This window comes from Dermochelys coriacea, chromosome 10 (genome assembly GCF_009764565.3).
Source record: "Dermochelys coriacea isolate rDerCor1 chromosome 10, rDerCor1.pri.v4, whole genome shotgun sequence".
NCBI classification, from domain to species: Eukaryota; Metazoa; Chordata; order Testudines; family Dermochelyidae; genus Dermochelys; species Dermochelys coriacea.
This window is the reverse complement of record NC_050077.1, coordinates 51,234,256-51,246,800: the sequence shown is the minus strand read 5'-3', so window position 1 is coordinate 51,246,800 and position 12,545 is coordinate 51,234,256. Positions and strand designations below refer to the sequence as shown.

Here is a 12,545-nt window from a genome sequence, read left to right as displayed (position 1 = left end):
TCCACCCTCTGACAAACAGAGGCTAGGGACACCATTCCTTACCCATCCTGGCTAATAGCCATTAATGGACTTAAACCCATGAATTTATCTAGTTCTCTTTTAAACCCTGTTATAGTCCTAGCTTTCACAATCTCCTCAGGCAAGGAGTTCCACAGGTTGACTGTGCGCTGTGTAAAGAAGAACTTCCTTTTATTTGTTTTAAACCTGCTGCCCATTAATTTAATTTGGGGGCCCCTAGTTCTTATATTATGGGAACAAGTAAATAGCTTTTCCTTATTCACTTTCTCCACACCACTCATGATTTTATATACCTCTATCATAGGCCCCCTTAGTCTCCTCTTTTCCAAGATGAAAAGTTCTAGCCTCTTTAATCTCTCCTCATAGGGGACCTGTTCCAAACCCCTAATCGTTTTAGTTGCCCTTCTCTGAACCTTTTCTAATGCCAGTATATCTTTTTTGAGATGAGGAGACCACATCTGTATGCAGTATTAAAAATGTGGGCATACCATAGATTTATATAAGGGCAATAAGATATTCTCTGTCTTATTCTATAACCCTTTTTAAATGATTCCTAACATCCTCTTTGCTTTTTTGACTGTCGCTGCACCCTGTGAGGATGTCTTCAGAGAACTATCCATGATGACTCCAAGATCTCTTTCCTGATTAGTTGTAGCTAAATTAGCCCCCAACATATTGTATGTATAGTTGGGGTTATTTTTTTCCAATATGTATTACTTTACATTTATCCACATTACATTTCATTTGCCATTTTGTTGCTTAATCACTTAGTTTTGGGAAATCTTTTGAAGTTCTTCACAGTGTGCTTTGGTCTTAACTATCTTGAGCGGTTTAATATTGTCTGCAAACTTTGCCACCTCACTGTTTACCCCTTTCTCCAGATTATTTATGAATAAGTTGAATAGGATTGGTCCTAGGACTGACCCTTGGGGAACACCACTAGTTATCCCTCTCCATTCTGAAAATTTACCATTTATTCCTACACTTTGTTCTCTGTATTTTAACCAGTTCTCAATCCATGAAAGGATCTTCCCTCTTATCCCATGACAACTTAATTTACGTAAGAGCCTTTGGTGAGGGACCTTGTCAAAGACTTTCTGGAAATCTACTTACACTATGTCCACTGGATCCCCCTTGTCCACATGTTTGCTGACCCCTTCAAAGAACTCTAATAGATTTCCCTTTACAGAAACCATGTTGATTTTTGCCCAACAATTTATGTTTTTCTATGTGTCTGACCATTTTATTCTTTACTATTATTTCAACTAATTTGCCCGGTACTGATGTTAGACTTATCGGTCTGTAATTGCCAGGATCACCTCTAGAGCCCTTTTTAAACATTGGCATTACATTAGCTATCTTCCAGTCAGTGGGTACAGAAGCTGATTTAAAGGACAGGTTACAAACTATAGTTAATAGTTCCGCAATTTCACATTTGAGTTCTTTCAGAACTCTTGGGTGAATGCCATCTGGTCCCAGTGACTTGTTACTGTTAAATTTATCAATTACTTCCAAAACCTCCTCTAATGACACTCAGATTTGTCACCTACAATGGACAGCTCAGGTTAGGGAATCTCCCTAACGTCCTCAGCCGTGAAGACTGAAGCAAAGAGGTAGGTAGGTAAGGGTGCGTGTCCTGTATGGGGTGTGACAGTGTGTGTTAGGGTGACCAGATGTCCCAATTTTATAGGGATAGTCCTGATATTTGGGGCTTTATCTTATATAGGCACCTATTACCCCCCACCCCGTCCTGATTTTTCACACTTGCTGTCTGGTCCCCCTAGTGTGTGTGTGTGTGTAGAGCAGCAGGGCATGACTGTTTGTGTGGGGTGTGACAGGAGCATTTCATCTGGGAGGGGAAGGCAGCCTGGGGCAGGTGGAAGGAAGAGGCGGGTGGGGATGTCTCACGTGGAGGGGAGGCCTGCGCCGTCTTGTGGAGAGGAAAACACTGGAAGCGGCTTTGCTGCGGGTTTCTTGCGGTGGGCTGGGACTGTGTAACTACCGGAGTGTCTCGCGTGATAAGCCCGGGCCGGGAGGAGCGGCAGTGGCCCTGTGGAGTGTTTCTCCAGGGAAGAGATTTCAGAGTAGCAGCCGTGTTAGTCTGTATTCGCAAAAAGAAAAGGAGTACTTGTGGCACCTTAGAGACTAACAAATTTATTAGAGCATAAGCTTTCGTGAGCTACAGCTCACTTCATTGGATGCATTTGGTGGAAAAAACAGAGGGGAGATTGATATACACACACAGAGAACATGAAACAATGGGTTTATCATACACACTGTAAGGAGAGTGATCACTTAAGATGAGCCATCACCAGCAGCAGGGGGCGGAAAGGAGGAAAACCTTTCCTGGTGACAAGCAAGGTAGGCTAATTCCAGCAGTTAACAAGAACATCAGAGGAACAGTGGGGGGTGGGGTGGGAGGGAGAAATACCATGGGGAAATGGATACAATTAACTTAGGCTTGAATAGAGACTGGGAATGGATGAGTCATTACACAAAGTAAAACTATTTCCCCATGGTATTTCTCCCTCCCACCCCACCCCCCACTGTTCCTCTGATGTTCTTGTTAACTGCTGGAATTAGCCTACCTGCTTGTCACCATGAAAGGTTTTCCTCCTTCCCCCCCCTGCTGCTGGTGATGGCTCATCTTAAGTGATCACTCTCCTTACAGTGTGTATGATAAACCCATTGTTTCATGTTCTCTGTGTGTGTATATATAAATCTCTCCTCTGTTCTTTCCACCACATGCATCCGATGAAGTGAGCTGTAGCTCACGAAAGCTTATGCTCTAATAAATTTGTTAGTCTCTAAGGTGCCACAAGTCCTCCTTTTCTTTCTCCAGGGAAGGGGGTTGAATGTGCGGTGTATGGGGGGGAGGGGCGCACAGCTAAGCCCCTTTCCGCACCGTGAGCGCCGGTAGCAGCAGCGGTTGCCTAGTAACAGCAGGCGGATCCCGCAAAGCGCGTCCCGCCCCGGCTCCTCCTCCTCCTACCAGGGCTGGGCGGTGATGTCACGCGGGGGAATTCTAGACCGTTCCAGAACTGTGACATAGGGTGGCGTCATTCCAGAACGTTCGGCGCTGCCGCTATAAAAGCTGCGGAGCCGGCCGGGCGCTGGGCTACGAACCAGTACTTAGTCGGTTGCGTGCGGGGGCTCGCGAGGGTGATAGCGGTAAGAGCGGCCGGTCCCAGCGCCGCCGGGTCGGGGACGCCCACATGTCTGCTGGGGGCTGGAAGGATCAGCCGGGGCCTGACCTGAGGGAGCCGATCGCCTCCCGGCCGGCGTCCTACGCCCTCGGCGCCAGCTGCCCGGCCGTCCCCAGCCGGGGCCAGGCAGCGCCGTGCCGGCGTCCGCTCGGGGTGGGGGCTGGTCGCTGGCCTGGCCGGGCCAGGCAGCGCCGTGTCAGGGGGCGCTGGTCCCCGGCCCGCAGCCCCCTAACGCTGGTGTCGCTCTCCCGCCCAGGGCGCCATGGTGAAGGAAACGGGATACTACGACATCCTGCAGGTGAAGCCCAGCGCCTCCTCGGACGAGATCAAGCGCGCCTACCGCAAGCTGGCGCTGAAGTATCACCCCGACAAGAACCCCAGCGAGGGCGAGCGGGTACGTGCCGGGCTGGCGTTAGGGCCGCGCCACGGTTCAACCGCCTGTGGGGGGCGGGGCCTGCCGCAGGCTGCGACCCCCCCCTCCCCCCGCCCAGTGGCTCTCCGGCTCTCGCCGCGCCGGGGGGCGGGGCGTAAAGTCTCCCTGATCGTTCTAGGGCCCGGCAAGAGGGACGCTGCTTCGGCGGGGGCGGGGTTTAAAAAGCACCTGCCGGGCGGGGCGGGGTTTGCTACACCTGGCTCGCCAGAGCCGTGGTGTTGGCGGGTCCTGTCCCTTCTGCCCCAGCAGCCAGCGGGGCCGGGGCCGGCCGGGGCCGGGGCCCTCATGTTAGCGCCTTCCGATCGCCCGCCGGCTGCAAAGGGACTTGCATGGCGGCTGGTGTTCCGGCTGGTGAGGCTTTGCAGCATGAGGACTGCCTCGGACGCTGGGTTCACAAAAGCCCGTTGTAATTAAAAGCTCGTTTGCAAAACAGGCTTCAGTTTCGGCATATAACAAATGGTGCTTTCGGCAAGCTTCTAGGATGAGCAAAACAGTTGTGCTCGCATGAAAACTCGCCTTTTAACCTGGTTCTGCATTTCTACACTAAGATCTTTCCACAGGACCACTTACTTGGCCGTGTCTAGGACTTTGCCTTGAGTCCCATGGATGATGCCACTTGCATTTTAAACGTATTGCTCAACTGCCAGGTATCATGATGTCTATGGTATCAAAAGAAGAGCAATTAGGAGCACTAGGGTATCAGGATTGTTGATTGGTCTATGAAAAGCAAGTTAGTTATATTTAGCCATGTGCAGATGAGTGACCATTGCTCTTGTAAATAGCAGATGCTTTCTACAAGTCCCAGGGTGGATTTAGTTTAAATCAAATTGATTTAAATCATGATTTAAATCACGGTCAGGAAGACTCCATTTAATCATGGATTTCTACATAAAAGTGCATTCTTGTAGGTTGGTTACAACCTTAATACATATTCTTCACAACTCAGAGGTAGATGTAGGTTTCATTTTTAGAAGGTACACATTATCCATTTTTAAAGTGATTTCTTTTGAAAACTTTTCAGATTAGTTTTACAGCTATGTCAAAAAATGAATGATTGGTTATTTCATTTACCAAAGCTAATTGACGTAGCTATGTATGAAGTCATTGGGAGGTGAACTATCTCCAATTCAACAGGTTAATCACTAACATTTGGAGGATTTTCATGCCACGCTGTATTAGGAGGAGAACATCACCAGACAGACGTTTAAGTTGTTTTATTTAACTAAAACAATAACTGTTTTGTATTCTGGATTTTTTTCTTCAACACCAAACATAATATTTTAACAAAACAAGCATATGAATTTTTGAATTTAGTTAAACATTCAATTTTTTAAAAATCAGGTTTGTTTTTGTTAAAACTGTTAACTAAAATAGTTAAATGAAATTTAAAAAAAAAACAAAACAAAACCAAAATTAAATAGACTGTGTCAGCCAGGTCAACATGAGAAACTTAAAATATTGTCTTCTGCAGCTAACTCTGTCATCTTCATTTTCCTGTTTGTTCCTAATCTGGAAAAGAAGAACAAGCTTTCCTGCCTTTTCAGGTCCCAAACTATTTCTCAGTTAGGAAGCAGGTCCCAAACTATTTCTCAGTTAGGAATGAAATAGTCCAAAGGAAGAAAAAATTCTTTCTACACCGGCAGAAGAAGCTACTGCTGTTCAAAGTGAGATTATCACTTCAAAAGTCTTTGAATCCAAGTGCTGAAGTGACTTAAGTGCTTAAGTTCACTGGTGTGACTTTCTTTAAAACATCATCAGAAAACATATATTTCTTGAATGGTTCTTATGCCCAAACTGGGTCTCTTTTACAGCCTGCTGCCATTATAGGTTTTCCTTTCTAGTGAGAGAATGGTATGGTAGATCTCAAATCAATGAAGGCTACACTCAGAAAGACCTCAAGACTTCTGGAATATGCTGCTCAAACAGTTTCACTTTTGTTTTTACTGCCTGTCCCTCCCTTCTCACATTTATCTCCAGACTTCTTCTCCTTGTCCAGATCTATTCCGCCCCCCAACAATCTTCTAGTCATTGAACTTTTTGAAATTTTGCACTTTTAGAGAAAGGTTAGGGATTGAATCTGTGTACACAAATTTGCAGAGGGACAATGGGGTTGAGGTCTGTTATTTCTCACTGTTATATATTTATTTATTTGTTTTAAAACATATATTTGCTGTTAACAAGCATGTTATCTCTGGAGATACCAATCCACATTCTGAGAACTGAAAAACTAAGCATCTCTGATCTTTTAAACTGAGCACTGAGTCCCATTGGGTAAAAAGAAAGATTATCCTAAATAATCTATACAGAAGCCCCTGAAACTCTGTAAAATTTGGGTCCCTAATCCATGAACTATTAGAACTCATTTACAAAACTTTTCTTAAACATTACATGAATATATTGTCTCATACTATAGAATTAGAATTTATAATCCTATTCCATGATGAGATACATTATAGCACAAAAATATCTTAATTAGAACTATCTTTAGATAGGTCTTTTCCTCAAAAAGCATTTTATCAAAAAAATCAGATTTAAGTTAAAAAATCTGATTTTTTTTTAATTGATTTTATTTTAAATCATTGATTTTTATGTACCCTGACAAGTGCAGAGTAAAGAATTTAGTTCTGGTTCTCTTCTATTGTCTCTGTTCTATGTTGAATGAACGAATGTAGTGTTCTTATTGCAGTAAAGGATATTTCCAATTAAGCATAATGCATTTTCCAGACCCTTTTGAGACTTAACTTTCTTGCGCATGTCTTTGGAGCATATAATCTCATGTGCTTTCATAAACTATAAGGGGGGGAGGATTGCTAGCTCAGCTGTCACAAGCTTGTGGAAGAAGTAGATTGACACCATTTTTGTTCCTATAGTCTCTTCTGATTTATGGGAATTGTTGGTGCTATTCTGTTGCTAAGAAATTCAGTTCATCAGTGTTAGTTATGCTGTAAACAAGACTCAAATGACTGCTATGAGCACTTCAATCACTGTCATGCAGTGCTAAATGGCATGATATGTAAAGCACTGCTACCAATATTGCTGTACTACACTACTGTTAACAATTGTTGGAGCTGTGCTTGTGATGGCAACAGCAAAAAAAGACAATGGAGATGTGTGACTTAATTGTCCAGAGGGAGCCGTGTCAGCTCTCCATGTGGAATTAACTACAATAGAAATTTTTTTGTGGATGGTCAGAAGGAAAGCGCCTTTCTCAAACATCATTTGATGAGATGACAAGAGCAGTGTAGTTACATGCTCAGAAAACTAGCTGTACTCTGAGTGGTAGGCTCATGAATTTAGTGAAGCTTCTGGAAATTCCTTTAACAAAGGGCAGAAGTGAAATCAGTATCTCTAGTCATAAAGAGCAGTGTGCAGAACAAAAATTGAAATAGCAGGGTCTAGCATGTAATTACTGTAATGTGGTCTGCTATGTCTTCCGTTTTTGGAATTTTGCCATTTTATTAATGCATGTACCGTTGTAATCTAAGACCTTTGGCTCCATAGTTATTAAAAACCCTTTCAGAAACAGTGTAGACAGTCTTTTCTCTAAGAAAATAACCTTGTGTCAAAAAGAATACAAGATTACCCTCTTTACTTAGGAACTCTAACTGCCTTACAGTGGAGTCTTGGTCAGGGAAAAGAACTGCAGGTGACATACAGCAGCAGATCATGAGGAACACACATCATAAAAATAATAGTCAAAAGAACTGACATATGAGTCAGGTCACTAGAAAAAAGTTAAATTGTTCCGTCATTTTGTCTTCAGCCTGTTGCATAGTAATAGGAGAACCATAAATCTGGATTCATATAATAAAATTTCCCTTGAAACCAAGGGACATGTCCACTGATAGACAAGACATAAAACTGACTTTCTGACCACTTAATGTCAGTGAAGTACCTCTTCCTTTTGTCATAAAAGGGTTGTTACGTTTGACCAGAATATTACACTTAAATCCTGCAAGTTTAACTGGATATAAAATCCTTCATTGCTATTGTTGCAGGTCAGTGGTGAGTGAAGTAGTTATCAAAGGCACTTCAGTCTTCTGTAATAAAACTAATGGAAGCAAACAACACCCAAACAGAACGTATAGCTGTTGGTGGCAGACAGTTGAGAAGTCTTGATGTGACTTTGTTGTAACTTGTATTTTCCAAATCTTAGTGCGGCATAGAAATCACTTAATATGTGTTGGGGAAAACATTGTAAAAACACAGGTAGTATCTGTACATTTTAACTAACTTTCTGTTGACAGTGCTTTCTGCCACAAAAGGATTACAAGTACTGCAGAAAAATCTTGTTGCAGTTCAAATTTTCTTGAGATTCACTTGTAGGTTATTCTTGCTCTTGGTCATAGTTGCTCAGAGCTTTTCTCTTTCTCTTTTTTAGTTTAAGCTCATATCCCAGGCTTATGAAGTTCTGTCGGACCCAAAGAAAAGGGACATCTATGACCAGGGTGGGGAGCAGGCTATTAAAGAAGGAGGCTTGGGTGGCAGCAACTTCTCTTCACCCATGGACATCTTTGACATGTTCTTTGGTGGTGGAGGCCGAATGAATAGAGAGAGAAGAGGTACATAGCTCTAAAGAGAAGTTCTAGAAACTTACTATGCACCTGTGCTGCAGTATTGCTATTTTTATTAAAATGCATCTAGTGTGGATATTGTTAATAGCAACAGCATAGGTCATGTATAGTATGAGCTGATCTATTAATTATAGAAATAATTTTCTAACATGTAGCTGATACTAAAAAAAAAAAAAAATCAGTGACATGACTAGATTATGTTAAACGGAACATGGATAATCTAGAGGAGAGACAATTTAGTGGCCAGAACAGAGGACTGGGAGTCAGGACCTATTTCTAGGTCTGCAACTGACTTGCTGATACACCTTGGACAAATTGCTTAAAAGGCTACTATCAACTTGAAAATAACACTTCAAAGTGTTACATGCAACATCTAACACTACAAACAAAAGATTGGAGGGGGTAGGGGGAACAAAATTTAAAAACTAAGAATTCTTGCTGTGTTTTTGATATAGTTAGTTTTATTGTCTGCCTATCCCCCATTTTTATGGGTTTAGTAATAGGGGAGAGAAACTTTTTAAAATTATGCCACAAACTGGTGAGGGAAAATGAAGGCAGGTCTAGTATTAAAGTGCTTCTAAATTGACATGATCACATGTTTACAATGTCCCTATAATGTCTTGCTGTCTCAGTTATTCTACAAAATGTGGTTAATAATGGCTGCCTAATTTATGGCCAAATTAAGTTCTCATGTAAGTGGATGCAACTCAGTGGAAGCTGACAGGAGTTGCATTTGCTTACACCAGGACTGAATTTGGCTTTTTAAAATTTGTAACAAACTGAGATTCCTCAGTTAGACTAAACATATTCTAACAAATAGTCTGTTTAGAGACCCTATAATAAGAAATTGCCATTAATAATGTTTGTATTGGCCTTTAATATTTCTAAACTCTTCCTTGAAGGCAAGAATGTTGTGCATCAGTTGAGTGTCTCTCTTGAAGACTTATATAATGGAGTTACAAGGAAGTTGGCACTACAAAAGAATGTAATCTGTGAGAAGTGTAAAGGTATGAACTTCAGTAATGTGGATCATATAAAATTCAGCTTTTTAAAGTACAGACAAAGGGAAAGAAGCACTGAGTGTCTACATGAATCTCTGTAGAGCCCATCATTATCATGGCACCTAGCCATCAATGAAAGGGTCTGAAAACCTTTTTTACACTGTACTTATCAACAAATAAGGCCATTCCTTTCAAGGAAAACAGTAGCCTTATTGTATATTAGTGAATCGAACCTAGATTTTAGTTCCCTAAGGAGCAATAATAAAATTACGATACAGGATGTTAAGATGGTCGCTTCGCTACATTAAACAACCAACCATGTATGTTCTTAAAATCTTCTTTTATATGTCCATTAAACATTATCTGCTTACATAATTGTCTGGCCTTGTTGACTAGCATAAATCTTCAAGTGTTAAGACACTAGACAATTATGTAAAATTCTAGCAGACAGCTTTGTTTTAGAATGCTGCTGGAATGCTAAATGGCTACATTTCCAAGACATGATAAATATGCTGATCATTCACTGAAAATTGCTAAAATGTGAAGGGAGGGTAAAATCAAGTGTGTGCAATTGGGAATGTACCAAATATGTCTGATTTAACATGCAGTAACACTTAGAAGGGGGCGGGGGGGGGGGACTGTGAACTAAATTCAGAATGTGGATTTGGAAATTCTATTGAAAAATTGTTGTACAAACTACATCCTAAGTGTACTTCCCTCTTAATGCTAAGACTAGGGTTCAAGCAGTCTTATTGCAGAATGGTACTGAAGGAATAGCTTTCCCTAAGGTGTCAACCTCAGATTTTCTTTCTGCCTCAAGGATATGGTGGAAAGAAAGGAGCAATAGAAAAATGCCCCATGTGCAAAGGAAGAGGAATGCAGGTTCTTGTTCAGCAGATTGGACCTGGCATGGTACAGCAAATTCAAACTATGTGCTCAGAATGCAAAGGCCAAGGTGAACGAATAAACCCAAAGGACAGATGTGACAACTGCAATGGATGTAAAGTTGTCAGAGAGAAAAAGATCATAGAAGTTCACATTGATAAAGGTAAGAATACTTAAAATAGTAGCTCGATCTCAAATTTAGTGTGAATCTTTGAAGTGTACAGATTTGTCCCAGAAATTTAGTGTTGTTAAAATGAGTTCTAATGAGCTCTTAAAACATGTTACAGAATTGGTATCTAACAAAACAGGTATAGAGTAAGCCTATTAAATTTAAATTACCCTTTATAGGTATGAAAGATGGGCAAAAGTTGGTATTTCATGGAGAGGGTGATCAGGAACCTGACCTGGAACCTGGTGATGTTATCATTGTGCTGGATCAGAAGGATCATAGTGTCTTTCAGAGACGAGGACATGATTTAATTATGAAAATGAAAATTCACCTCTCTGAGTCTTTATGTGGCTTCAAAAGGACCATTGAAACACTGGATAATAGAGTCCTTTTTATAACTTCTAGACCAGGTAGGCTTTCAGATTTATGCTTGTTCTTTTAGAAATTGCTTGTTAGTTGGCAAAAGTCACACTTCACTGTTTAAGGTTCCACTGAATTTGTTACAGGAATGAGGTTTTAAAAATCAGGCAACCCTGATTTGATTGAGTTACTTCTGTCACAGTTCCTGCTGCCATTCTATTTCAAACTCCAACTTGTTGGCTTCCTTTATTACAGGTGGAGCGAATAGCACTGCCTGTAGTTGAGGTTGCTTGACACTTTCCAGTATAAGATCCTGGTTTTGATTGCTTTATAATTTTGCTAAAACTAAAATGGGAGTCAAACATCTACGAAGCTAAAAATTGGAGTGAAGAACCAGGAAGCTACTGAGTCCATGTAGAGCTGAAACACTTTCTGCAAGAAAATCCCTTAGAGAAACCAACTAACCCCCCCCCACCCCACCCTTGGATTTTCACCTACTGTTCTTTAAGGGTTACTTTTAAGATTGGAGAACAGACTTCTTTTTTTTTTCATTACACTTTGTATGGGCTTTCACAGCAATGGTGGAGAAATTCATAAACCCAGGAATGTTTCCTGTTACAAAGCTTTGCTTTTATGGCTGTAAACCCAAATGTAGAGGTACCAAAATGTATACTGATTCCAGATCCCTCTTTGTGGGCAGGTGAAGTGATAAAGCATGGTGATCTAAAATGTATCCTTAATGAAGGGATGCCTATCTACAAATCTCCACTGGACAAAGGTTATTTAATTATACAGTTTATGGTAAGTTCACCGCTTATTCATCTTCATATTTAATGGAAATTTAAGGCAAGGAATTACTTACAGGGAAAACATTTTTATTTGTAGGTCATGTTTCCAGAGCATCAGTGGCTTCCCACGGAGAAACTGCCTATATTGGAAGCTTTGCTTCCTCCACGAGAAGTCGTCATGATTACAGAGGAAATGGATCAGGTTGAACTTACAGAGTTTGATCCAAGAGAGCAAACTTCCCGTAGTAGTAGAGAAGTATATGAAGAAGATGAAGAAGGCCCCAGAACAGGAGTGCAATGCCAGACATCTTAAAATGAAATTGAATGGATGAGTCATCTGGAAAGTTAATTTCACAATGAAAACTACCTGGCTTCAATAGCCACTACCTCTTTTTTTTTTTTTTTGTCTTCAGCAACTTGAGTTGCTGTGTTGCCCATATGTTTGTAACCAATTTATATTTAAGTATTCATAGTCTGTGTAAATTAACATTTCCTAGTTACGCAGCTGAGAAAATTGACTGTGCATATCTTTTAGTTGCTATAAAGGTCCACGGCTTCAGGAAGCAGAGTAAGTTCAAGAGTACTATTTATGTAAGACTCTTGCAATACCAGCTTAGTGTATCTTATGTAAATATTTTTCATATGGTAAAGTTAGCTTGTTTCCTACAATAAAAACATCTTAGGTCCAAGCAAAAGTCTGTCTGAAAAGTACAGTCTTATGCTCCTTTCATCATTAAGCCTGTTATAAGAGTCTATAAATCTTTGTTGTTCATGCCAGCCCCGAACTAAAAGTTGAGCTGAGGCTGTGTTAGTTCTGAGATTGGCTGCTGGACATAACCTGCTTTAGTGTCTCCCTGTTAACTTTTAAAGTTTATCCCTCTGTTGTTATGCAGTTCAGGCTAGGGCTTTAAGGTTTATTTTAAACAAGCTGTTAGACTGTTTAGTATAGTAATACTGTTTTTACCTCCTCAGCAATGTCCAGAAGTATTATGGATTCTGGGCAAACATACTGCTACACAAAACAAGCTTTTCATTAATCATTTACTTGAGCACCAGCTTTGTCTGCCTGTCTACCACCTAGCATAAGTATGGCTAAGTAGCAAAAACTCAA

General features: G+C 41.1%; 1 protein-coding gene across 3 annotated transcripts; it reads left to right on the top strand.

Annotated features, from left to right (window-relative positions):
- Positions 1-3,034: 3,034 nt before the first annotated feature.
- On the top strand, positions 3,035-12,126 carry DNAJA4 (DnaJ heat shock protein family (Hsp40) member A4). 3 transcript variants are annotated; one of them, XM_038418542.2, is made up of 8 exons: positions 3,035-3,189; positions 3,481-3,618; positions 8,039-8,219; positions 9,134-9,238; positions 10,053-10,280; positions 10,466-10,696; positions 11,347-11,447; positions 11,532-12,126. In XM_038418542.2, exons 2-8 carry the CDS (start codon positions 3,487-3,489, stop codon positions 11,745-11,747), a joined length of 1,194 nt encoding a protein of 397 aa, XP_038274470.1. In that variant the 5' UTR covers positions 3,035-3,189; positions 3,481-3,486; the 3' UTR covers positions 11,748-12,126. The 3 variants fall into 3 exon arrangements, with proteins under 3 accessions (XP_038274470.1, XP_043350411.1, XP_038274471.1); XM_043494476.1 differs by having other exon boundaries at positions 3,046-3,191; positions 3,484-3,618; XM_038418543.2 differs by lacking the exon at positions 8,039-8,219 and having other exon boundaries at positions 3,080-3,189.
- Positions 12,127-12,545: the final 419 nt, after the last annotated feature.